The 22426-nt window shown below is 38.6% G+C and overlaps 2 protein-coding genes across 4 annotated transcripts in view; both read right to left on the reverse strand.

Annotated features, from left to right (window-relative positions):
• Nucleotides 1-1273: 1273 nt before the first annotated feature.
• On the reverse strand, nt 1274-4384 carry LOC140366152 (galectin-4-like). 2 transcript variants are annotated; one of them, XM_072452829.1, is made up of 14 exons: nt 4268-4384; nt 3892-3980; nt 3357-3561; nt 3170-3283; nt 2953-3093; nt 2830-2856; nt 2677-2703; nt 2557-2583; nt 2241-2267; nt 2138-2164; nt 2038-2067; nt 1790-1878; nt 1528-1693; nt 1274-1452 (listed from the first exon to the last, which is right to left on the reverse strand). In XM_072452829.1, exons 1-14 carry the CDS (start codon nt 4310-4312, stop codon nt 1306-1308), a joined length of 1161 nt encoding a protein of 386 aa, XP_072308930.1. In that variant the 5' UTR covers nt 4313-4384; the 3' UTR covers nt 1274-1305. The 2 variants fall into 2 exon arrangements, with proteins under 2 accessions (XP_072308930.1, XP_072308937.1); XM_072452836.1 differs by lacking the exon at nt 2241-2267.
• Nucleotides 4385-5751: 1367 nt separating this feature from the next.
• ryr1b (ryanodine receptor 1b (skeletal)) overlaps nt 5752-22426 on the reverse strand; it is a 43966-nt gene continuing 27291 nt past the window's right edge. The window contains exons 70-106 of one of the 2 annotated variants that reach the window (XM_072452852.1): nt 22268-22355; nt 22093-22185; nt 21824-21838; nt 20416-20586; nt 20255-20314; nt 20047-20181; nt 19842-19954; nt 19674-19770; nt 19441-19547; nt 19113-19164; nt 18911-18985; nt 17131-17230; nt 16927-17006; nt 16775-16851; nt 16624-16697; nt 16232-16249; nt 14967-15047; nt 13696-13784; nt 13438-13566; nt 13261-13365; nt 13064-13145; nt 11688-12985; nt 11534-11613; nt 10836-11022; nt 10656-10742; nt 10287-10541; nt 9828-9958; nt 9067-9109; nt 8860-8993; nt 8723-8783; nt 8494-8640; nt 8283-8417; nt 7796-7952; nt 7627-7691; nt 7359-7459; nt 7232-7283; nt 5752-7153 (exon numbers count right to left, since the gene is read on the reverse strand). In XM_072452852.1, coding sequence (XP_072308953.1) covers nt 7058-7153; nt 7232-7283; nt 7359-7459; nt 7627-7691; nt 7796-7952; nt 8283-8417; nt 8494-8640; nt 8723-8783; nt 8860-8993; nt 9067-9109; nt 9828-9958; nt 10287-10541; nt 10656-10742; nt 10836-11022; nt 11534-11613; nt 11688-12985; nt 13064-13145; nt 13261-13365; nt 13438-13566; nt 13696-13784; nt 14967-15047; nt 16232-16249; nt 16624-16697; nt 16775-16851; nt 16927-17006; nt 17131-17230; nt 18911-18985; nt 19113-19164; nt 19441-19547; nt 19674-19770; nt 19842-19954; nt 20047-20181; nt 20255-20314; nt 20416-20586; nt 21824-21838; nt 22093-22185; nt 22268-22355 — 4870 coding nt within the window. In that variant the 3' untranslated portion in view covers nt 5752-7057. The remainder of the gene's footprint in view (nt 7154-7231; nt 7284-7358; nt 7460-7626; nt 7692-7795; nt 7953-8282; nt 8418-8493; nt 8641-8722; nt 8784-8859; nt 8994-9066; nt 9110-9827; nt 9959-10286; nt 10542-10655; nt 10743-10835; nt 11023-11533; nt 11614-11687; nt 12986-13063; nt 13146-13260; nt 13366-13437; nt 13567-13695; nt 13785-14966; nt 15048-16231; nt 16250-16623; nt 16698-16774; nt 16852-16926; nt 17007-17130; nt 17231-18910; nt 18986-19112; nt 19165-19440; nt 19548-19673; nt 19771-19841; nt 19955-20046; nt 20182-20254; nt 20315-20415; nt 20587-21823; nt 21839-22092; nt 22186-22267; nt 22356-22426) is intronic. The other variant, XM_072452845.1, reaches the window with a different exon arrangement.

The raw sequence follows: 22426 nt of genomic DNA on the forward strand, positions 1-22426 counted from the left end.
ATAGTACTGTCGGTGTAATCCCTCATTCGTCCAGGAGTGTTCCATTATAGAAAAGGTTCAGTTGTAGTCATCTGGACTCAGTTTTAGAAAAAACTAAACTTTTCGACTCTCATCCAAGAGTCATTGTCAATCTGCGAATTTAGACCGGGAACTCAGATATTTATTCTATTCTGTGGTAAGTCCAGCCCATCGGGCGGGCCCTCCTGAAGTAAAATAAAAAAGTTGTTTTTGTTTCAACAGAAACTTACACCTCTTTGTTTTCCATCAAGCTAGCCTCTTGTTTACTATCAGTCCATTAATGGGCTAATTAGTCTCTATTTTGTCTTGTAGAGAGAGACTGGGACAAAAGGAAGAAAACAAAGAGGTGTAAGTTTCTGTTGAAACAAACAACTTTTTCTTTTACTTCAGGAGGGCCCGGGCAGGGCTTACCACAGAATAGAATAAATATCAGAGTTCCCAGTCTAATTGACAATGACTCTTGGATGAGAGTCGAAACATTTTGTTTTTTCTAAAACTGGATCTAGATGACTACAACTGAACCTTTTTCTACTTTACTAGTACTGTCAAAAAAAAAAAAAACAACGTTCCTTGTCCTTTTTCACAAACATTTTGTTTGCTTTTGAAGATTGGTCCATTTGAGTGAGATGGCTATTAGTTGTAAAGCCAAACATAAGAACTCAGGAAAATAAATCATTACATTTTCAAATTTACCTGTCCTGTTACTACTATCACCACTAGTGCATATAGGACTCAAACTAACTACCGTAGTCTTTTGTGTTTCTACTACATTGTCAGCAATTGGTTTCCACTGTGTACATGTTTATACTGTATGTAAGGTGTACATGTAGCCTTCATTTCATGAAATCTACAGTAATGGTACTCTATCTTAGATTATAAGGCACTGAGCTTTTCTGGTCTGTAGTGAATGTATGACACTTTTAATGGTTACAGACAAACAGTAAATGATGATTTTGACAAATTTTGCATGAATTTCTAAACTTTCCAAGTGCCTTCAGAGAGCCAGTATTTTTCATGTTTAGTGGTACCCCTGGTCTGTTTGGGAGATAGTTACATTTATATTGCCATTCACTTGATTTTTTAAATTCTTTTTTTTTTTTTTTTTTTTTTTTTTTTTATACCTACAGTATTTTGTATATGAAATAAATGTGTTTCTGTGTAATTTATTCTCTCATTTTGTTAACTAAACATATAAACATCACACGGCATGAAAGAGCATTGTTCAGGCATCTTTATTAACTGCGTAATGTATCTCTCTCCTGCATGGTTGTGTGAATTTAGTGTGGTTCAGAAGTGGATGTAGGAGATCTGTACATCGCCCTCTATCTCCAGTTGGTCGATTTCATTGAAGGACTGCATGCGGTGGAAAAAGTCAAACAGGTGCTGTCCATTCACAAACACCTTAAACCTTTGATTTCCACAGCGGATTGACATCTGTTGGGGGAAAAAAACACTTGTTAGATAGTCAGCTGGAGCCTACGTAGATCAAATACTTCTCTCAGTTCTCACATCAAAGTATTGTCCCTCTGCGAAAGGGTTGAAGTTGAGCTCTCGTTCCTCGTTGCCCCAGCTCCCTCCAATCTGACTGTTTCTAATCACAAGTCCATCCCTGAGTCTTGGGTTCATGTGGAAGGCAATGTCCCGTGTTCTGCTCACCACAAAGTTTATAGCCATTCTGAAACACAAAATAAGTGCTGATTTAAAGCAACACACTTTCTCTTCAAACGTCTCTAAAATACACCCAAATACAGTTATTCCTTGTTCCACACACCTGGAGCCTCCAAAGGGCACCATGCCTCTGATGATGATTGTTCTTTTGGGAAACAGTCCTCCAGAAATCCTGCCTTGGTATGGCACAGGCTAAGAGGGGGAGAAAGTGCACTTAAATGATAATGTATTTGCTGAAATTACATTTGCTTTGTATGTATAATTGTACTATTTGAGAAAGGCCTAATGCTGTTCCATTTGCTTTCACCAGAGGGACGAGTTGCATTCTGGTACATTTTAAAGCATACTCACTGGGTTGTAAACGGGCTGTCCACCCATACCCTGTGATCAAAGGTTTAGGTTAACAATCAATAGTTACTCAAAACAGTCTAAATACTCTATATATTCTTACCGGAAGGGTTGATCCTGGGTATCCCCCCTGGTAGGCAAAGAAGAGTTTACGTCAACATTTTTCTCATGCAATTTAAGGTTTCAATTATTTACTATTAACATACCCCCATATCACCTCCAGGATATCCTTCCTGTGAATGGACATTTACAAACATTATTATTAACCTTTATTTAACCAGGTAAGAACCCATTGAGATAAAAACCTCTTTTTCATATTTTATAACATTACTCATTTAAAACACATTTAGAAAACAAAAACAAAATCTACATTTAAAAGAATAGACGTTTTTTTAAAGATTCACTCTCTTTGTCTTTTAAAATCAAACTAAAACCCCAAACATGAAATGCATCCCCACTGAATACTGGTTTATGTTCACTGGTTAAGCTTTTTACAGTATTTTTTTTAGAAGAAAAACCTACCCCCATATTTCCTCCAGGATATCCACCCTGTAAAAGAAGATCTTAAATATGAATATGCACTCAGTGGTATAACTATTTTTATTTTTGTTTTTCTCATTACTACCACTAAGTAGTACATACCCCCATGTTTCCACCTGGGTATCCTCCCTATATGAAGAAGCCTTAGTTATTGTATATATATATATTTTAAACATTTCATAATATCCAGTACATGAACTATCATTTTTAAAAGCAATAAAGGGCTGGAATGAAACAATTAATACAAATTCATACCCCAATGTTGCCTCCTGGGTATCCTCCCTAAATGTGAAAGATGGAAATAAATCATGTTTGATAGAGTGCAATATCATAAAACCTCAATTAAATACAATTTTGAATTGCTAGTACGTCACATACCCCCATGTTGCCTCCAGGGTAACCGCCACCCATGTTACCTCCAGGGTATCCTCCACCCATGCCTCCACCCATGTTACCTCCGGGGTAACCTCCACCCATGCCTCCACCCATGCCTCCAGGGTAACCTCCACCCATGCCTCCCTAAATATGAATTGTCTTTTTGTTAGTGAATGAAATAATAGTGAAAAAAGAAAACTCCTCATGGTCCATTTCTCACCCCTATTACGTTGATGGTCTGGATGGCCACATCTCCTCCGATCTGTAGCCCTCCAACTCTCTCCACGGGCATCCGGTGTTGGAATGTGTAAAAGTCATTACCATTGACTTTGATCTGTCACAAAGTGATTTCACAATGACACACATTGTACAGTGTATGTAACATGTTTAAATTGTGTAACATTTACTTGGTAGCCCTCTGATGTGATTTGGATGACCATCTCAAATCTCTCGCCTTTAGAGAAAGGCATACTCCTGATCTTGTCTTCCGAGTCCCAAGAGTCATTCTGACGTGTGTTGAAGACTACCTTGTCCCAGCCGTCAAAGCGAGGGTTAAAATGAAGGGCAATGTCACTGGAATCAGACTGGCCACACAGCAGGTTCAAATGAAACCTGCCAATGAAAAACTCAAGTGATTAATGGCAGATATGCAAACAAGTGAGGGATGGGCAGTTTGGTTTGCTTTGTAGGAATTGAGATAAGAGACAACCACACCTCCCTGACCCAATGTTACGTAACGTCAGAAGAACTAGAACTTATCTGTAAGTTAATGTAGATATAATTTAGTATGGTACAATATCACAGTACATTAGCACTGCCAATATGAATAACAATAATAATAATAATAATACTATTGCTGTGTGTAATTACCACTGCTTGTTTTGCTAGTTTAAAACTGCATGCTTTTCAAGCCTCTCCCTCCCAGACCAATGTAAGCATTACCTTGTGATGTTTTCAGGTATAGATCCCTGGATGTAGATGGAAGAGCCCTCCCTCAGACCTCCATAGATGGGCCCCAGATAGGGAATGCTCTGTATTGAATATGACATAATACTCAGGGCTTCTCTAAATGTCAAGTATTCAATTGCTGGAAAAGCTTAGCCAATAAATTAACTAAATATTTACAGACACAGTAAACAATGAGAAGTATGGAAAAGGGTTGCTATACAATTTGTCGACCAATGTATGGTTTGTTTTTTTAAAAATATATAATAAGGGGGAAAAGGGGGTGGGGGATTAAATACATTAGCTCTACATTTCCCATTATGCATTTATTTGTGTGTATATTTCCATTTATTTAAGATGTGCAGGTACTTACAGGGTTGTAGACAGGCTGGTAACCGGGAGGTGCAACGAAAGTCATGGCGGGAGTTGAAGCAAATGATAGACCTCTGGAAAAAGGGGATTTTCAGGCAAAGTTCTGCTTGTTTTATACAGGTGTTGGGGAGGGGCATAGCACACTAGTCCAGCCCTGGCTTATCTATGGTCAGTTCTAAAGCTGAAGGATGCAAATTAACCTGGGACCCAGGGAAGGAGTGTTGCTGTATTTGAGGCTGCAGTCAACTGAAAGTAATATAATTGTATAAAAGTGCATGCAAAATGTTGGCTGTGGTAGCAATAGCCAAAATGAACAAAAAAAAAGATTTCCCATCCACTTACATTGGGACAAACATGTAATAGTGTGCTTACTTCATAAAATATTCAGTCCATCCCATGGCAAACACAGACACACGTGAACCTTATCTAAACTGCCCAGTAATGCAAGCGTGACAAAGGCCCATGGTGACACAGGGTGTTCCATATTAAACCGGATCCTGAAGATAAAGAAAATGTTGGGAAAGACTTTCCACATATTTAAGAGCAGGCTCAAGACCCGCCTCTTTAGCTTGGCTTTTGATTAACATCTATTTAATTAATTTGTATTTATTTATGTTATTTATTCTATCTATTTATTCTATCCACTCATTTAAGGCTCATTATTTTTGATGTATTTATTCTAGTTTTACTATATTTATTTATTCTATTTTATTGAGAATATTTCATATTTCTTAGCTTCTACCTACAGTAGACATTTTTTTAAAAACTTATTTTAACAATTTAATCCATTTTAGAATATCCAGTGTTTCCTCTGAGGAGCCTCTCTGCCCTCTGTTCCTGGAGTGGTGGTCGGCTATGGCTGCTGGGCCCTGGCTTGTGGGCTCTGGTGTGTCTGATCTCTCCTCTGGGCCTGTGGGGGTGTCCTCTGCAGGCCTCTATATTTCAGAGTGGAAGTAGCTCAGTGGTAGTGTGCTCGTCTTTTGGTAGAGTTGCCTTAGGAAAATGCTGCTGTTGTGTCCTTGGGCAAGACACTTAACCTGACTCGAACATCTGGTGTGTATGAATGGATGACTGGTTCCTTGATTCCTTGATGTAAAGCGCTTTGAGTGCCTTGATGGTAGAAAATGTGACCATTTATATAGCGTTCATTGTAGCCATAGCCATAGATGTGGGAATGTTTTAATTGGGATTGTAAATAATTACATAATTTGACTTTGTGTTACTATGTAATCAAGTGATTGATTGACTTGACTGTATAACGTGTAACACATATTGGATAAAGCTTATACACTTTTATTTTACCACTTAGAATGTGTTTTAGATAACTACTGCACCATTTGACCTTTTCCAATGCAAACTATTTGTTTATATACAATATTTGTAGAAAGAACATGTTCTAGTTGATGACATGGAAATTAATTGACAAGTTAAGAAAAACATTACCATTAAAGAGGTTTTAACAGCAGACACAAATGAATACAATAGTTAAAATCCTTAAAATAATCCGTTTATTTAAAGCACAGATTTCAGTCAGACTCAGAGGGCACTCAATGAGGTGAAAGTCGTCATTTCCACTTAAGTCAGCAGTGTGTGAACTACAACAACACACATTTCAGATATCAGTGCTCCGCTTTTGCAAAAATGGCCCTAAAATATAACTGATAAAATACAAAGGACAAATGAATGTGCTGTGAAGGAGGCGAGAAAACTGCCGGAGATCCGCACATCACACCACTACAACACAGGCTTCCTAAAAATATCTATCATAAAAATCTAACTACCAAAACAAGTCTATTGCTTCTAACTATAGTAAGTCAGAAACATCTCCTTATAATGTTCATAAACATAATGAACATGTCACTTTAGTATAGTTTAAACTCTTCAAAGAAAAAAATAAATATATCTATATGATGTATGTAAAATATGTCTCTGCTTCAAAAGGCATCGCTCTTGTCATTTCTATTCACACTTTGGCCTAGTGTTTATGAAATACATTCAGTGCTTATCAGGATGCGCAGAAAGAAACATTTGCATTTGCAAGTGTCAAAACAGACCAGCTTAGTCTGCATCAAAACTATAAATAAATAAAAGTGGTATCTTCCAGACCCTTGTGGTGGCATATATATATATAAGTATGACGCGGACGGGCGGACCACATACATCTATTCAGATGCATTGTAAGACTTAATAGTGGGTTCACACTGGTGTAAGTGGGTCATGCTGGTAAATGTTGCTCTGAATAATTCATTTTGGGCCGGACATCCCTGTTAAGAATTTCCATGAATTATTACTTTAAATTCACAATTTAACATGTCGGACAAATGCTACTTTATGGCTGCATTAATTGTGGTAAATTTCTACTTTTCCACTCTTGACACTTGCGCCATCATTTTAAATAAATATCTGATGGTAGCAGCCTCCAAACAAAATAAATTAATTATATTTCAAACTAAAGTTACATCTAAAGTGTTAAAAAGCTAAAGCAGTGACATTGCTATAGGCACTAGAACGTTTACAGCAGCAGAGAGCTCAGTGTACAAAACATCTGATATGCAAGGCAGCCTATGTGGAGTAAATCACACAAAGCCAGACTGTGTTCTTGGCTTTGGCATTTGTTTTCATGTTTCTCAGATCAGCTCAGTCAATATGTTTAAGCTGGTGCAAAAGTGCAGTCAACGAGTGCATAGCTTCAACAGAGGAGAGAAACATGCACAACTAAAGTGGGACACACAGTGGACTTGTACATCTGATCCTCGGCTCCTCTGGATTTCTTCTCGTCTGCTGAAGAGGTTTAACTGAGCTGATCCTCATACTGCTTTCTGAAACAGTCTCCAGCCGGGAAGAAGTCCCAGCATCGCTCCTGGTACATCTTCCAAACATAGGACTCCTAATTTGGTGAAAAATAGGTTTAGAAATATAAAGCAAAACATACTGTATGTGCCTTGTTTCTGTAAAATACACTCACTTGTCCTGTGTGTTCTGTTTCATCTTTATTGATTAGATACATCAGGAAGAACCTGAAGGGAAAAAAGCATACAACTTTAAAGTTGAACAAGTAACAATATTGTATAATGTATAACAGAGAAACTTACATATAATTGGCTAAATTATGCTCTTCCAACGTATGTGTCTCGAATCCATGTGGCGTTGTGTCAAAATAATCACTTCCTATTCCACAGATGAAGCATTTGGTCTAAAGAAAAAAAAAGGGTAAGCATATTATCAAATTTCTCTTATGGTCCCAAAGGGTCCAAATGCAATGCAATAATAGAACAATGCATTACACAACAACAACAACAACAACAACAACAACAACAACAACTGACTGTTGAATGAAGTGAAAAGAGAACATAATCATACCTCCATGTCCTCTCGGACTTGCTCTTGCTGGTCTCTCAGCTCACCAAAAGCATCAATAATCAAACCTAACATGAATACAATGTTGTAAGTTGATATAAGTGTCACCTGATATGCTTCATAACAGTACAATGGATTAGTAATATATTAGTTAAATATAAATATTCCATACCCTGAATGATGGCCAGCAGGATGACAATGACAAAGAAGAAGAAGGTGATGTCGAATACCACGCGGTACAGCTCATATTCATCACCGGCCGGGTCCTCAATCTCATCTCCAATACCACCACCAGCGCGAACCCCCACGTACATGTGGAACAGATAACACTACAATACACACACACACAAAGCATTACACAGTGAATTTAGATCATGTATCCTTCCCTTGCATTTCTCAGGTTAACGCTGCCTCACAGAAGCCATATTTATCATTTTCCTTGTCTAATTCTGACATAATGCTGTCTAACTGCAGCCTTACTGGACTCCATAGTCTTACTACACACTATTTAAATCTCCTCCACTGGAATCATAGTCATGGGGCTTGAAGACTCAAAGATCATACTATGTTGACTTTTCACCTCCACCCTTTGTTGGACAATCTGAAAAATTCTTCAACACAGTGCAAAAAGAAAGAGTTTTTTATATCACAGTGCTCACAGTCATCATGTCGTCACACTTCATGTCCGGTTCATCCTCGTCTTCACTTTTGTTGTAGAACTTTCTGAAGAAGTTGAAAGCAACAACAGTGTAGAGATAAACCACAACAGCCAGCAGGCCCACTGTCATCATCAGCTGTGCAGGGATAAACATAAAAAATAGAGTCAAATAAGAGAGTAAACTCCCAGCATATATTTTTTAATATTCAGACCTGTTTGCCATTGTGAGTAACAGAGGACAAGATGGTACGCAAGGTTTTGACTCCCATTGCGATATCAAGCAGATGACAAGCATAGAAGAAATTGTTGTAGTGTCCAAGCATAGACATCAACATGTACCAGACCAGGTAGAGAAACGTCTAAAACAAAAAGACAAAAATATATGTTGATATCTCTTTAATACACACTACCAGTTTATTTTTACACATTCTTTTTACTCACATTGTCAGTGAAAATAACTCCAAACTTCCATATCTGATACTTGATGTCAATTGCCGTTATCCTACAAAGAAAAGGATAAAAACGTGATCATATTTCTCTGTTCAATTTCACTGACAACATCGTAAAAGCATACACACCAGCTGAACATAGAGGTGTCTGGTTCAGTCTTCTTCTCATGAGTCATAGCACTGACATCAAGAGAGGCCAAGTCCATTCCAAGCAGTTCAGCAATTCTCTCCCTGCCATAGATGTCACCGTATTTATCCAGCACCTGGTCAACAACACACACAGAGGACATTAAAAAAAACATTTACAACATGCTGCTACAAAACTGAGCCACTCACCTTTCTCTTCACAAACTTGTCCCAGTAGTTGTTGGGGAATGATCTGTATACAGCAACACACAAATAAATCAAGAGAGTAGATACTGTATGTTGAAAATGAGCTAATAATTAAATGTAGAAGTATTAAAAGTGCACTATGTCTGCCTTTCTCCATGATGACGTTATTGCTTTGGGTAGAATGTTCCAGAATAAAACATTAAATGTATCCATCTTCATGGAGACAAGCAGTTAATGGCACAGAGCTAAATTACAGGTAAAATCATACCCGTACCTTTAATAGTAGTGGGATTATAGTTTTACAACAGTTATAACTATAACACAATCGACGCAAATATCTAATGTGCTTAGTCTTTATTCACATGTAAATTATCAATTGTACCGCAGCTGAACAAACATAGCTGTTCATAGTCGCGCAACCCTTGCAGCTTGTATATTACAAAGGACAACATGCCATTGCAGAAAATTGTGGACCCTGAACTGTGCATTTAGCGAGCTTGTACAAGCTCGCATGACCCTTGCATGTTTAGTGGGATTGGCACATGCACAGTCACACGTTCAGGGCTGAGAACCTCCTCTATCATGCCTCACATTTTTACAAATGATGCACGTATCAAACGGAAATTCTCCATCCATTCTGAAACTGTGAAATCCTTCAGAATAACATCCTCCCACCAGTCCTTGCACCAAACACGCTTCCACAGTGAATGGTGTGTGCGCCATGCACTTGCTGTAGGCCAGCAGGTGTTGACATTGGTACGTACGGAGTGTTGAGCACAAGTCTGTCCCATTGGCCTTTGATGTCATCGTCCTCGGGCTGCTCAGTCACATAGAGACCATCAAACTCCAGCTTTCTGGCCAGCTCTTTCTCCCTCTTGAAGATAACAAGAGGCACCTAAAGGACCAGAAAAACACAATAACTACAATGACTTGAAAGGTTCTTGCGTTTTACGAGGACAGGCCTTTAAAAGCACTGTGTCCATTCACACTTCCATAGTTTGATTTAAGTCTAGAAAAATAAATAGTTAGAAAGAAAGTCAGTAAATGGACTACAGTAATGTAATTTGCAAATAATTAAATACCCTGTTCCATATTCAGTTTCAAATATATAATGAAAAATGTTTTGCAGTTAATATTATGTTTTCTCTTTAGACTAGTTTAAAGTGTGCACAGTAAACACATTGCAATTATTACATTACTTGTCATTAGCTTTTGAAACACACCTTGAGACAGTTGTATCCAATGATGCAGAGGAAGGAGAGGATAGTGTGGACCAATGAAAGGAACGATAGAGCGGGCTCCATGTAGCCTGTACTCTCCTCCAAGAAGAAGTACAAAGGGCCTTCCTCATCATCATCTTCACCGCCATCCTCTAGCCCAGAGCCCTCCTCCTCTGCACCAGATCCTTCAAAGAAACCTGAACCCTCAAAAAGACCTGAGCCTTCGAAGTCTTCCTCACCCGGGGGAGTGTCAGACACCTGTGACCACACCACCCCATAGATGAAAAATGTAGGATTATGTAGAAAGTATTGTGCTATCAATTTACTTTATACAATGTAAATAAGAAAGGCATGTAAGTCTGTATGCATCACCTTGTAGAAGAGCAGAATGAAGTTGAGGGCAAAAGCAATAAACAGAGCCAGGAACCGAAAATTGTAGAAGTTACGAGACAAGTAGTTCTGTGAAAAAAGATATGCACCAGATTACCATTTTTGACATTGCTGCTAAAATGCTAAATTCATTTGAAAATATGTTGAAATTATGAACGTTACCATGAATTTAATCCTCTGGACTTCCAGCTCATTCCACAGCTCAAAGCCCGCCTCCGTCACCTTCTTGTCTTTTTTGGACTTGGTCTCAACCTCTGGCTTCTCCTCCTCCTCCTCTTCTGGCACTTCCTCCTTGACTTCCGGCTCCGGTTCGGGCTCCTTTTTCTCCTCCTTTTCTCCACTTTCAGTGCTAAAGTTAAGGCAAAATTGTTGTTTGTATGAGCATGTTAAAATATACATATTATGCATTATTTGTTTTGTTATTGGCCTATAAACATGCTCTTGAGTACCTCTGTTTGGCATCTTATGTTTTAGAGCTTAACAATAAATTGGTCTACAAAAACCACACATGACTTCACATCAGCCATGGAGCCAGGAATTGAGGAAGAGCTCTATCTACTGTCTGCAGAAGGAATTGCATAGTGGAGATAAACCTAGCTTTCCTCCGACATGCTAATGCAGGCACACAATTGTAATGAACACAACTTGATGGCAGAGAGATCTGAGAGCGCTACCTATGCCATCTATGTGTCGAAGTAAATTTCTCACTCAAAATCTCCTTTACAACATTGTATTTCATAGCAAACATTGTGCAAATAACACACTGCATTTGAGGTAAAACATGTTATCATATATATATATATATATATATATATGTATATACGTATATATACATATACTTTTTTATGGGAACAACTTACTCAGCTTTTTCAGGCTCCTGGGGAACCTCCTCTGCTACTTCAGTCTTTTCTTCATCTCCTTGGCCTCCAACAGCAGCCAACTATTTCAGGAAGTAATGAATATAGGGATCAGACATGACTAAAGCAACAATTGACAATTTACTTTATATCTCACCAGTTTTCTCGTCAGCAGTGGCGTTCCCTCGGGAGTAGGTGGTTCCTCTTGTGTGGTCTCTCCAAAGTCTCCTAGTCCTCCGGGAGTGTTAAAGCCCGGCAGTCGCCCACCCTCCCGATCTTCTCCATCCTCCTCTTCCTCCCCTTCTCCAATCGAATCTAATCCATCTGCTGCTCCTTCGGTGTCCTGCATTTCTCGAGCCCCCGGTTCAGGTGGCAGCTCTCCGTGAACCTCGTCCTGGGTGGGATCGGGCATACTAGCGAGGATCTCAGTCACTGTAATTTTCTTGGCACCCTCAACTAAGCCACCACCAAAGAGCACCTTCCATATGAGTGTGAAGAACCCTTTACAAATGCTATAGACAAACATAAGAATTCCCATGAGGATAGTGTAGACGAATGTGACCAGACCAATCACCATCTCCTTCACAGTCATTTTCCTCAGTTTGCGGTACTTGTGGCGGAGGTTGCGGAAGGTGAACATATTGAAGAAGTCAACTACACTCTTTAAAAATTCGGCAAACGCAGAGGTGGACTCTGCCTCTCCGTTACCCTCTTCTCCTTCTGCGATCTGGCCATCACCTCCACCACCTTCCTCCTCTTCTTCATCCTCATCCTCCACCTCCTCACCTTCAGGTTCAGAAATAGATGCTGCAATATTCATCTCAAAAATGGTGTCCTCACAGAAGTTCACAAACATCTCCATCTTTTCGCTCTCTCCTCCCTCATTGACCACATCAAAGATGAACTGCCGCTTGGACTCCCGGACCTGTGGCATTTCCCACTGGTTGCGGTTGGCCTCGCTGATCTCAAAGTAAATACGCTCAATCTTTCTGCTAGCCCCCATGATCTCAATGCGACCAAGGAAAGGACGGAAGTAGTTAAGCACACTGTCTGCCTGCTCCAGGAAGTTCTGCAGACGAGTGTCGTGGGGAACGTGCTCGGACAAGTTTGTAAGAAGTACTGCTATATTGAAACCAATGTCTTTGGCAGGCTCCTGGAAGCGGTCAGCAAACTCCTCAAAGTTGATCATTTCATTCTCGTCTGCCTCTGAGCATGAGAGCAAGAACTGAATCTCAGTTGAAGAGTACTGTTTCTGACTGTCCATGGCCTTGGAGAAGTCCTTTTTGGAGATGAGGCCGCGTGGATCTGTTACATAGTCCCTGAAAGCATCAGATGCCACAATGTCTTTGAGCTTGAGGAACATATCAAAGAACTTCAAGATCATCTCCACGTTGCTTGAGGACTCTACCAACATGTCCACCATTTGCCTGGCAATGGTGCCATTCACCACATTACCTGAAGGCAAAGCAACGTTGAATGTTTAAATGTGAAGAGCCTAGCATGATGTTATTGCTATGTAACATGATGTCTTACCCTCAAGAAGTGACAGAAGCATTACTACCATGTCTTTCTGCAGATCCAACAGTTCTTTCAACAGACCAATCTGACTTGAGTCCTGCACAGCAAAAAACAAAACATTCCTTTGTTTAATCGGTTTGTATTGAATTCCTTTTAACATGAGAGTATCACAAATAGTCATGTACTACACAAGTCACTGCAAAAAATCTCACTTGTGCAAGTTTCATCATCATATGGGCAAAGACATGAAGGAAGCCAACAACAGCGTCCCACAATCTGCTGTGAGCCAAAGATTGCTGGTTGCCGGTGCAAGGGCCCTGACATAAAAAATACAATTATATATTTTTTCCTCAATATTAAAACGAGTAAAGCTAACATTTCAGCCTTACCTGAATGTACTCTGTCAAACTGTTGAAGATTTGTTTGGCTACAGTCATAGCTTTAGAAAAGTTCCTTTTGCCTGGATCATCAATAATTTCTTTACCTGAGTAATACCAGTAGAAATCACTGATCGACTCCTAAAGGAGGCAAGAACACACAGTTACGTATACATATCTATTTCTTGTTGGATCATTTAATTATAATATACTATACAGCCTATTTCTGAAAATCAAATTTCTTTGAAATCATTTTAATCAAAAACTGACCTGCAGGCGAAGCAGGTAGTCCACAGTACAGATGATGACATTGATGGTGGTGGTGCTTCCTGTCTGTGTTCTTAGATAGTTTTGGAAATCTGAAGAAAAAATTTAGCCTTTAGATAAATAGTGAAAATATATATATATATATATAAATATATAATATATATATATATATATATATATATATATATATATATATATATATATATATATATATATATATATATATATATATATATATATATATATATATATATATATATATAGGGCAAATGTTTAAAAGAACAGTTTCGTTAACCTGGCTCTCCCCAAATTGAGTCTCTGAATTTTGTTCTTTACAAGAATCAATCTGGGAAGGCTCTCACCAAAGGCTGTCAGCATTTTAAAAAAATACTTAGCTCTGATTGGTCAAAGCGTCACAACAGCGAAAGATTTAAATTGTGTTAAATCTAGTGTTCAGAAAAGCAGTCATCTTTCTCATCCACAAATGTACAAAGCTCCATTGTGTGCATGTTTTAGAAAAATATATTGTCCATATTTTGGTTGTCATATTTGTTTTGGTTTGAGTTGTTTTGACGCCCAAACCGCAATGCCTCTCTGTGATTGGTTCCAGTCCCGGCTGCTGGCCCTAAATGCCATGTGATTGGCCCGTTAACCACTGGTGCGGACTGCAAACAAATCAGCGGGAGCCTATCAAGATGGATTCTCGAGTTTGTGAACTCACAAAAATTGCGAGAATTCATCTTGCCGGCAAAGTTACAGTTTTGTTGGATGGAATGAAAATCCACTTTAATCTTTTTAATAATTGTGCATCAAGTGTATGCTACTATGTTTTAGATTATGACCAATTGAGTTTATATACATTGAAAATAGTGGTCGAAGGAACTTTTTGTTATACCCTGGTTAAAAACTGGACTGGTAACTATCTAAAATTGAATATTTGAAGACCCAGGACACGCCGGAGGGACTCTCGGCTGGCCTGAGAACGCCTTGGGATCCCCGGAGGAAATGGAGGAAGTGTCTGGGGAAGTCTGGGAGTCTCTGCTTAGACTGCTGCCCCAGTGACCCGGCACCGGATAAGCAGAGGAAGTTGAATGGATGGATAAGAATGTCACACACTTCGTAATTTATTGGTCTGCAATTCAGTGAAAGTATTGATGTAGTAAGATGTTTTGACTTTTTACGAATAGTAGAAATGTGTTTAGTATTAGTAGAAACTGCTGCAAATCTACTGATAATTTGGTCTTTGCTATTTGCAATCTATCTGTCAGACTTACCATTGTTATGACCTTCACATAAGAGTTGAAGGAAGCGGAAGAGGTCACAGGTAAACTCATCATCCGCCATGACTTTTTCATCTGGAGAAAAAAAATCAAGTTATTCTGGATTAAATGATTGATACATCAGGTTAGGAATGAAGCAAAATCATTAAAGTTTTTTCATACATACACATATTAGTGTATATCAACTTACCAGTTTTGCAGTTCAATTTTTAAGGCAAATCAATTAACGGTTTAAATATTTGCAAGTATGCAATTTAACCACTTGCAAATTAATTTGAGCAAATGGAGCTTGAGGCAGCCTCTTCACTCGAAGTTTACAAAGCAGCTTCATGACATAAAACATAGAAATCAAAACAATACTGGCTCCGAGACTGTAAGGAAAATGACAAACAAATACATGAACAAGAGGACTAGAAAAAACGAGACAAACACCGACAAACACACATAAAATATGAAATGACGTTCAAATTAAAGAAAGTAACACAGGTATAAGAGGAATGATTCGAAGTCAAAACACCATGCCAAAAACAGATCTACTGAACTCTAATTCTTAAATTGAAATATATACACAAGTGTAGAGTGTTTGAGTGACTGTTAGACGTGTTACAATTAATAGGTTTAGTTACAGAGCAGGTAAGGAGGAGGTGCAAGGTTCTGTCATTATAATTACTTTGATTTTACTACTGTAGTTATAATATAATCATGCTATGTAAAACAAGCCTGAAGGGTTATGATAACGATGATGATGCTCAAGTACAAAACAAATGATGAGGATGATGGATGATGGATCAACATACATGGGCAATGGAATAGATTCCCATACAACTGAAGCAACCAAAAATAACATAATACATAGACCTAAATACTATTCAACGGGCTGACTTTTTACAGTACTGACAAAATGAACGTAGACTGAGATGAAGCTTAAAACATTTTTGTTGTCACAAACATTAGGTCTGTAAGTTTTATGTGCTATGGACAAATGGATTGATCCTGGTATGGAACATGGGGTTGATAGTCTATGGAGGATTTCTATATAGTGTTTAGATAATATACTCTACATAAAAGACAATTATACTTTATAGTGGGGAATATAAATAAGGGGACTTTTCCAAGTTGAGCTTCAGTAGATCTGTGATAGATCAAATGATTTAGTTGACAATCAGAAAAAATCTAGTAAGGTGGTTGAGAGCAAGAATAGACAGAGGACAGTGGAAGGAAAGAGGACAGAAAGAAAATCAGAGCAAAGTTTAAATTACCACGTTCTAGCTTCTTATCTGATGAGAGGGGAGCACATGGGGACATGGGGAAGGGGAAAGGACAGTGATAGTGTTTGGGAGAGAAAAACAAGAAACACATAGTAAATCCACAAAATCACATGGTAGACATTCAGTCAATCATAACATGTGCCATACAAATAGGATAAAATGCAGCGCCAAAGCTCCCACGCGTACATATACTATCTAAACAAAGGCATCCATATTTAAAAGGCATTCATATTCAAACTCAGTCTGGCACACAAATGCCCAAGCACATAGCAAAACAGTACGAAGTCAGAGGACTCAAACCAATGTACAATAATATTTTATATTAAGTCCAGGACACAGACATTAACCCTAGTTAATGTAAAAATATTGTGAACTGAACTTACTAGTGCCTTCCTCAGAAACCATCCCCAGACCTTCAGCTTTGTTCTGCCTCTCAAATGCATTCAGATCCAAAACGCTGTAAACATCAGCCATTATTTAATCATTAGATTAACAATTTAGGAACATTTTTTTCAAACTTAATCAACAACTTACCTGCACGTCTGCATCAAAGCCTGAACACTCAAAAAGAATCCCACATCCTTTTTATCCTTCAGATAATCCAGCATTCTCTAACAAAAAGTTATATTTGTTGTTTAAGGTTAAAGACAACAAATATGACTGCATATTGTGGCCGGTTTAGATACCTGTTGCACATCACAATTGCCTCCATTGAGGATGGAGATTCCCAATTTGAGAGTAGAAGAAACCATGACTCCTGGTTCACCTTAAACAAAAAATAAACGCAAAATCACAATTATGTTTTTAAGATATCATGTTTTACAGACATTTTGATTATGTTTTCCCTAAGACTTAAATTTTGTGTAATGTGAACGCTTTCTGATTTGTACCTTTGCAGGCACTGATCATCTGCAGCACCATCTCAGCAGCCCCACGATTGTGCAGCCGAGACTGTTGATATAAGATCCTCTGTTTCTCCATCTCCTTATCCTGTGGAGGAGGGCAGCAAAAAGGACAGAGATGTAACACTGCCAAACAGAGCTGCACTGCCCCCCGCACTCACTCAAACACAATCACACGAGCTGCTTTCACTTTCAAGAATTTAGAGTTTTGTGACTATAATAATTACACTAGAATATGGACTCAGATTTGTAACTATGACACTCAAGTATATGGCATCAGATGAACAACCAATAAGTGCCAATTGCTACATTCAACATCTCTGTAGAATTACTGAATGTTAATGCTAGTATCATAGGTTTATTATTTATTAATGGCATTTAGGCTATGGGGTTGAAAGCAGCATTAACTAAACAGAAAATGTTTGGGGATTTTGTTCTAACACGGGCCAAAACTTGATGAACCCTGAATGGTAAAAGTCAAAATAAAACAACTCACACATCCACAGGAACATACACACATTCTCTTCCATTGAAAGACAATGTGTATTAGAGGTGGCGATTGTTATTCCAGCTGGCGACATCAAGGCAGCGAGCATTCATTGGCGGCAAATTTCTCACATAAAATGAAACACACTTCATACACGCTTCTCAGAGGCAACAGCAGTTTTCTGTATCACATTTATAACATGCAAACACTGTGCCCAACATTGCAACAAACCGCAGGGCGTGCACTTGAACACATTTGTGAAGTTTCCCCATTAGTTTATATAACCCACCCCCATTTTACCATGCAAGTGCCATTGCACCATCACTCATCCCCCATCCCTCGTAAGCCTGACTGTTCATGAGGTAAAGAGAAACTACATAAATGGCTTTGCTCATTGTCATTATGTGTGGGCCATCGTGTTGCAGCAAGTGTTTAAGTACAAAGTAGATGTACGTTTGACTGTGCAAGCTTTTACTGTAGTCCTTGCTGAGCACAGAGAGCAACTCTGGTTAATGCTGTTAATTTTAGTAAAGTAAAGACAAACAAAATTGTTCGATTAGTTTAGTTAGTTTAAATGGAGATGGAAAGATCACCGTTAGTGGGTAAATACAGGAGTGAGTCATAAAGATCGGAAGGAGTCACGTAAAAATAAGGTCATCACTCAAAGAGGTACGAGAATTAGTAATGATGGTTTACCAAATTCCTGGATGGTAACATTGCAGTTCAAACCCATTTTTACGGTAATGTTGCAGTTTACACACTAACTTACAGTGCGCAGTATATACTGCAAAGATACCACCAGGTGTTACAGCTGTGATCTCACAGTTTCCAAACCTGGTTCAGGAGCATCAGTAAGTGAGAAAGGTTCAGTAAGTATTATTTAGTATACTGTTGATGAAGTTAACAGCAATAACAAATAATATTGCATAGGAAAAAACATTCAAGACTTCAGGGTTGGAAAAGGTGATTAGAAGAAACCATTACGCAGTGGTTTGGCTTGGCCAGGGTTAATTTTGTTGTCTTTAACAGCATCATCTCTCTGCACTCAAGTCATGCACTTTCGACAGGTTGGAGGTTGGTCGAGTTCAGCAAATGCATGCACAGGTCAGTCCATCATAGCGGAGAGTAAACAAGTGGTGTGAGAGCAGGAGAGAGAAGACTGGAAGAGAAAATATGGATGTGGGGGGGTGTGCCGAGTGTGACGGTATGGTGCAGTCACTTGTGCGCGGGAGCTGCTTCTTCGCTGGCTCCCGTGTCCCCCATCCCCTGGCCCCCCCATACCATCTCTGTCTGCCGCACCTCAAAGGATGGCTCATCCCCCTCTTCTCCCCCTTCGTCCTCACAAAGGTGGCAGCTCTGAAAGGAGACAACAAGCAAAAAACTCAGCACATAATAGTGATATATATTAGTTCACAAATTACTGTTGACATGCTTCTGTACTAGATGATTCAAGACACAAAATTGATTAATCATAGAGACTTACCTTTGCCATAATATCCGCATAAGACATATAGAGATGGTCAACGTCAAGTTTTCTGAAATTATACGTCATAAAAAATACATACATATATATATATATATATATATATATATATATATATATATATATATATATATATTCATCCACAATTACTGCAAATAGGTATAAATAGGTGTAACCCCTCATGCGTCCAGGAGTGTTCCATTGTAGAAAATGATTTAGTAGAGTTTCTGGTCACATCCAAGAGTCATTCTCTGTGTTAATTAATCTTTTTCTACAATGCAAAATATACCAATAAATTACACTGAAATTACAATCCCAAACGCCTTACAGCTTTTCTGTGAGAGCTGTGCGGCTGAAATGAAGAATCAGCTGGTGAAGGGGATCAGGTTTGGCCTCAGTCTCCTCTTCCTCTTCCTCCTCTTCCTCCAAGGCTTTCTAATCATTCATTCAGAATAATATTTTGTATGAATTATAACATGTCAATAGGTGTTATACAAATATTATTGGATTTAAAAAATAATAATGATGTATTTCAAAACAAGAATACAAGTAATTTCTTACAGACAGGTCATCAATCATCTTATCCTCAAAAGAGTAGCCCTCAGTTTCTAACCAGTTGCGCTTGTAAGCGTCCAAGAACATGTTTGTTGCCCTGTGTCTATAAGAGAAGAAGACATTTCATAGACGCACCAGGACCATGTCAAGTATTTGTTAAGAGAAGATCTTTACTTAGGGACGTTGTAAAGAGGCGTCATCCTGAAACAGGCGACCACAGCCCTGCGGCGTTGTTTAGACAACAGTTTGTGCCAAACCATTTTCTTGGATTTGTAGGGATGCTCAGTCTAAGGATGGAAGAAATATTATTAAGGAGTATGTATACTATACATTGAGTAATTTAAGTATATTTTAATGATAATATCTTGTTTTTACTTACCACTTCAATGTGGTAGAGAACAGCAGATACCTCTTGAACTCTTTTCACCACTTTCTCAGGGTCTTCTGCATCTTCAGCTTTGCCGGACATTTCTTTATAAAGAGACATTTGCCAACGCATGGCCGGGTCCTCAACCTGACAACAGTAATTTATGTAAATAATGCATATTTAAATTTAAGACAACTCTGAAACTGTTAGAAATACATACCTTGCCCTGCAAATGCAAATTGTTGTGCAGGAACTCCCTCACCTCTTCATCAGTGTCTTTCTAAACAGACAAAAATAAAACATATTAATTACTCCATTGAATTGCAAATAAACATATGTTGTAAATATGCTATATTAACATGAAACAGCACAGTAGTTTACCAATGAGTATCTGATCTTGGCAAGATTGATAAGTTCTTGGTCTGCAGGAGAGCACATGTTAAGGCCAATAGGCAGCATTTTCTTCAACGCTGCCACGATTAAGGACGTCTGTACAGAGTAGCGGTCACCACGTTTCTTCTTTTTTGTACGCTCCTGCTCTGAGCCTCCAGACTAAAAGGGAAAACAGAGCTCTAGTGAGATTTGTTGGTGGGCAAGAACCAAGAACCAGGACAGATGCAGTACAGCCAGGTTTTGCTACATTAAAGGCTCCTCTACTCTAGAAAGCAGACAGTGTTGATAAACCTGTGGGCACATGCTTTACCGTTCATTGTCAACAGTATACAGCAAATGAAAGCTAAACAAAAGATTTCGTTCAACACAGAGGCCTTTGTACTGCATATTATATACAATGCAGCTTCAGTGTTAGTAGAGTGACCGTCAGACGGCCTGCAGGGTCTACTCCAATGCTCTGAGCTCCTCTTACTCCTGTCTTTCAACTACAGAGGCCCACTACTGGCTCTCTTGTTTGTTACTGCAGTGCCACTTTTCACTTCATCAACACAAATAAGTGATTCAGTATAATACCGGTATGTATTTTGGGGGACAGGGGCACTGCAATGAACAGATAACAGAACCTAGTAGAAGCAATGTTCACGTAGGAGCTGAGGAAGGGAGGTTTAAAGCTTAAAAGCAAACAAATCAATCAATTCTATATGACTTTATTATCATTACATACAGTAGATTATAAAAATGAGTGAGTTAAATATGAAGGTAAACGGTGAATGGTAAAATGATAATGATATACTACAACTCTGGTACATTAAGCTAATATAGCTACGTCACAGGTGCCGTCAATTATATACAGCAAGTCTTCCCCACAGCCAAAGATATTTACCACAAGAGCTGAAAATTAAAGCATAATATTTATATATATATATTGCATATCAGCAGACCATGGTCTATCAGTTAACCCAAATCATAAATAATTTGAAAACAAACTTCAATCGAACACAGACAGGGTGATGGTGCCCGGCGGCAGAAACTTTACACTAGTGAAATACAATACTTTGAACTGCTAAACCGAGCGCCATGAAACCTCACAGGCTTCTACAATCTACGTACAGAGCCACTCAAGAACCCTCTTCACACACAAGACACATACTAAAACGAACACCGTCAAACACTTTATTCAATGTCATTTCTATCCTGTATGAGTGACAGTAATAGAAACAATTCTCATAAGCCTAATTACTGTCTTGATCCCAATATTTTTTTTCTTTGTGTTGACAAATGTTTGTGTGAAAACTGCAATCTGTATGTCAAGTGTCGTAATCCATGGGAGAGTTTGAAAGCTTCCCCGGATCAGGGTGCCATGCGGACAGCACAGCGCTCGTGCACAAACTCTAACCTCTGCATCTCCGGCCTAGTGACCCCGCATCCAACCGTCACAGGATATGAGGAAAAAACATAGTTAGCAACACTCCGGTCACCACTGACTAAACCCACAACTAAAATTAAAGGGAGGAAAATATAATAGTATTATTTTATTTAACCATACAACTGCAATACCCTGTCTGCTCAAAATGGGAAAATTTTAGTAAGTTATCATTGATAATGAATTAGTAGGTCAGAGCGAGTGGTTTTTAAAATGCATTATATAGTTTCGGCTCTGCTCACCTTGCTCATTTTGCTCTTGCTGTCAGCCGTCAGGAAAGACATGTTGTTGATCTCATTCATCACCACAAAGTTTTGCTCTTCTCTTTTAAAGTTCTATGAAGAAAAGATGAGAACCCATACAATTCTATAAAGTACAACATAACAAATTACATAAAGAAAGGAAGGATTAACTTACATGAGACTTTGACCAGAAGATAAAGACTTCCCCAACCATCCTAAATAAATCCTCTGCATCAGGATCTGGGCAAGTCAGCCACCTTGCTCTTGAAACAGAAACATATACCTTTTAATATATTTCTGTACAAACACAAATCATACATCTGATGGAGTGGTT

Source organism: Eucyclogobius newberryi, unplaced genomic scaffold, assembly GCF_026437365.1.
Source record: "Eucyclogobius newberryi isolate DKJ021-1_F unplaced genomic scaffold, fEucNew1.0.hap1 SCAF_10, whole genome shotgun sequence".
Classification (NCBI taxonomy): Eukaryota; Metazoa; Chordata; class Actinopteri; order Gobiiformes; family Gobiidae; genus Eucyclogobius; species Eucyclogobius newberryi.

Bases quoted from the DNA above. Each gene is read 5' to 3' on its own strand.
- LOC140366152 (XM_072452829.1), bottom strand. From the start codon at position 4,312: ATGACTTTCGTTGCACCTCCCGGTTACCAGCCTGTCTACAACCCT. The intron at 2,704-2,829 runs GTATGAATTTGT...TTCTTCATATAG, and splicing joins ACCCAGGAGGCAACATTGGG to GGAGGATACCCAGGTGGAAA. The intron at 2,068-2,137 runs GTAAGAATATAT...CTTTGATCACAG, and splicing joins ACCCAGGATCAACCCTTCCG to GGTATGGGTGGACAGCCCGT.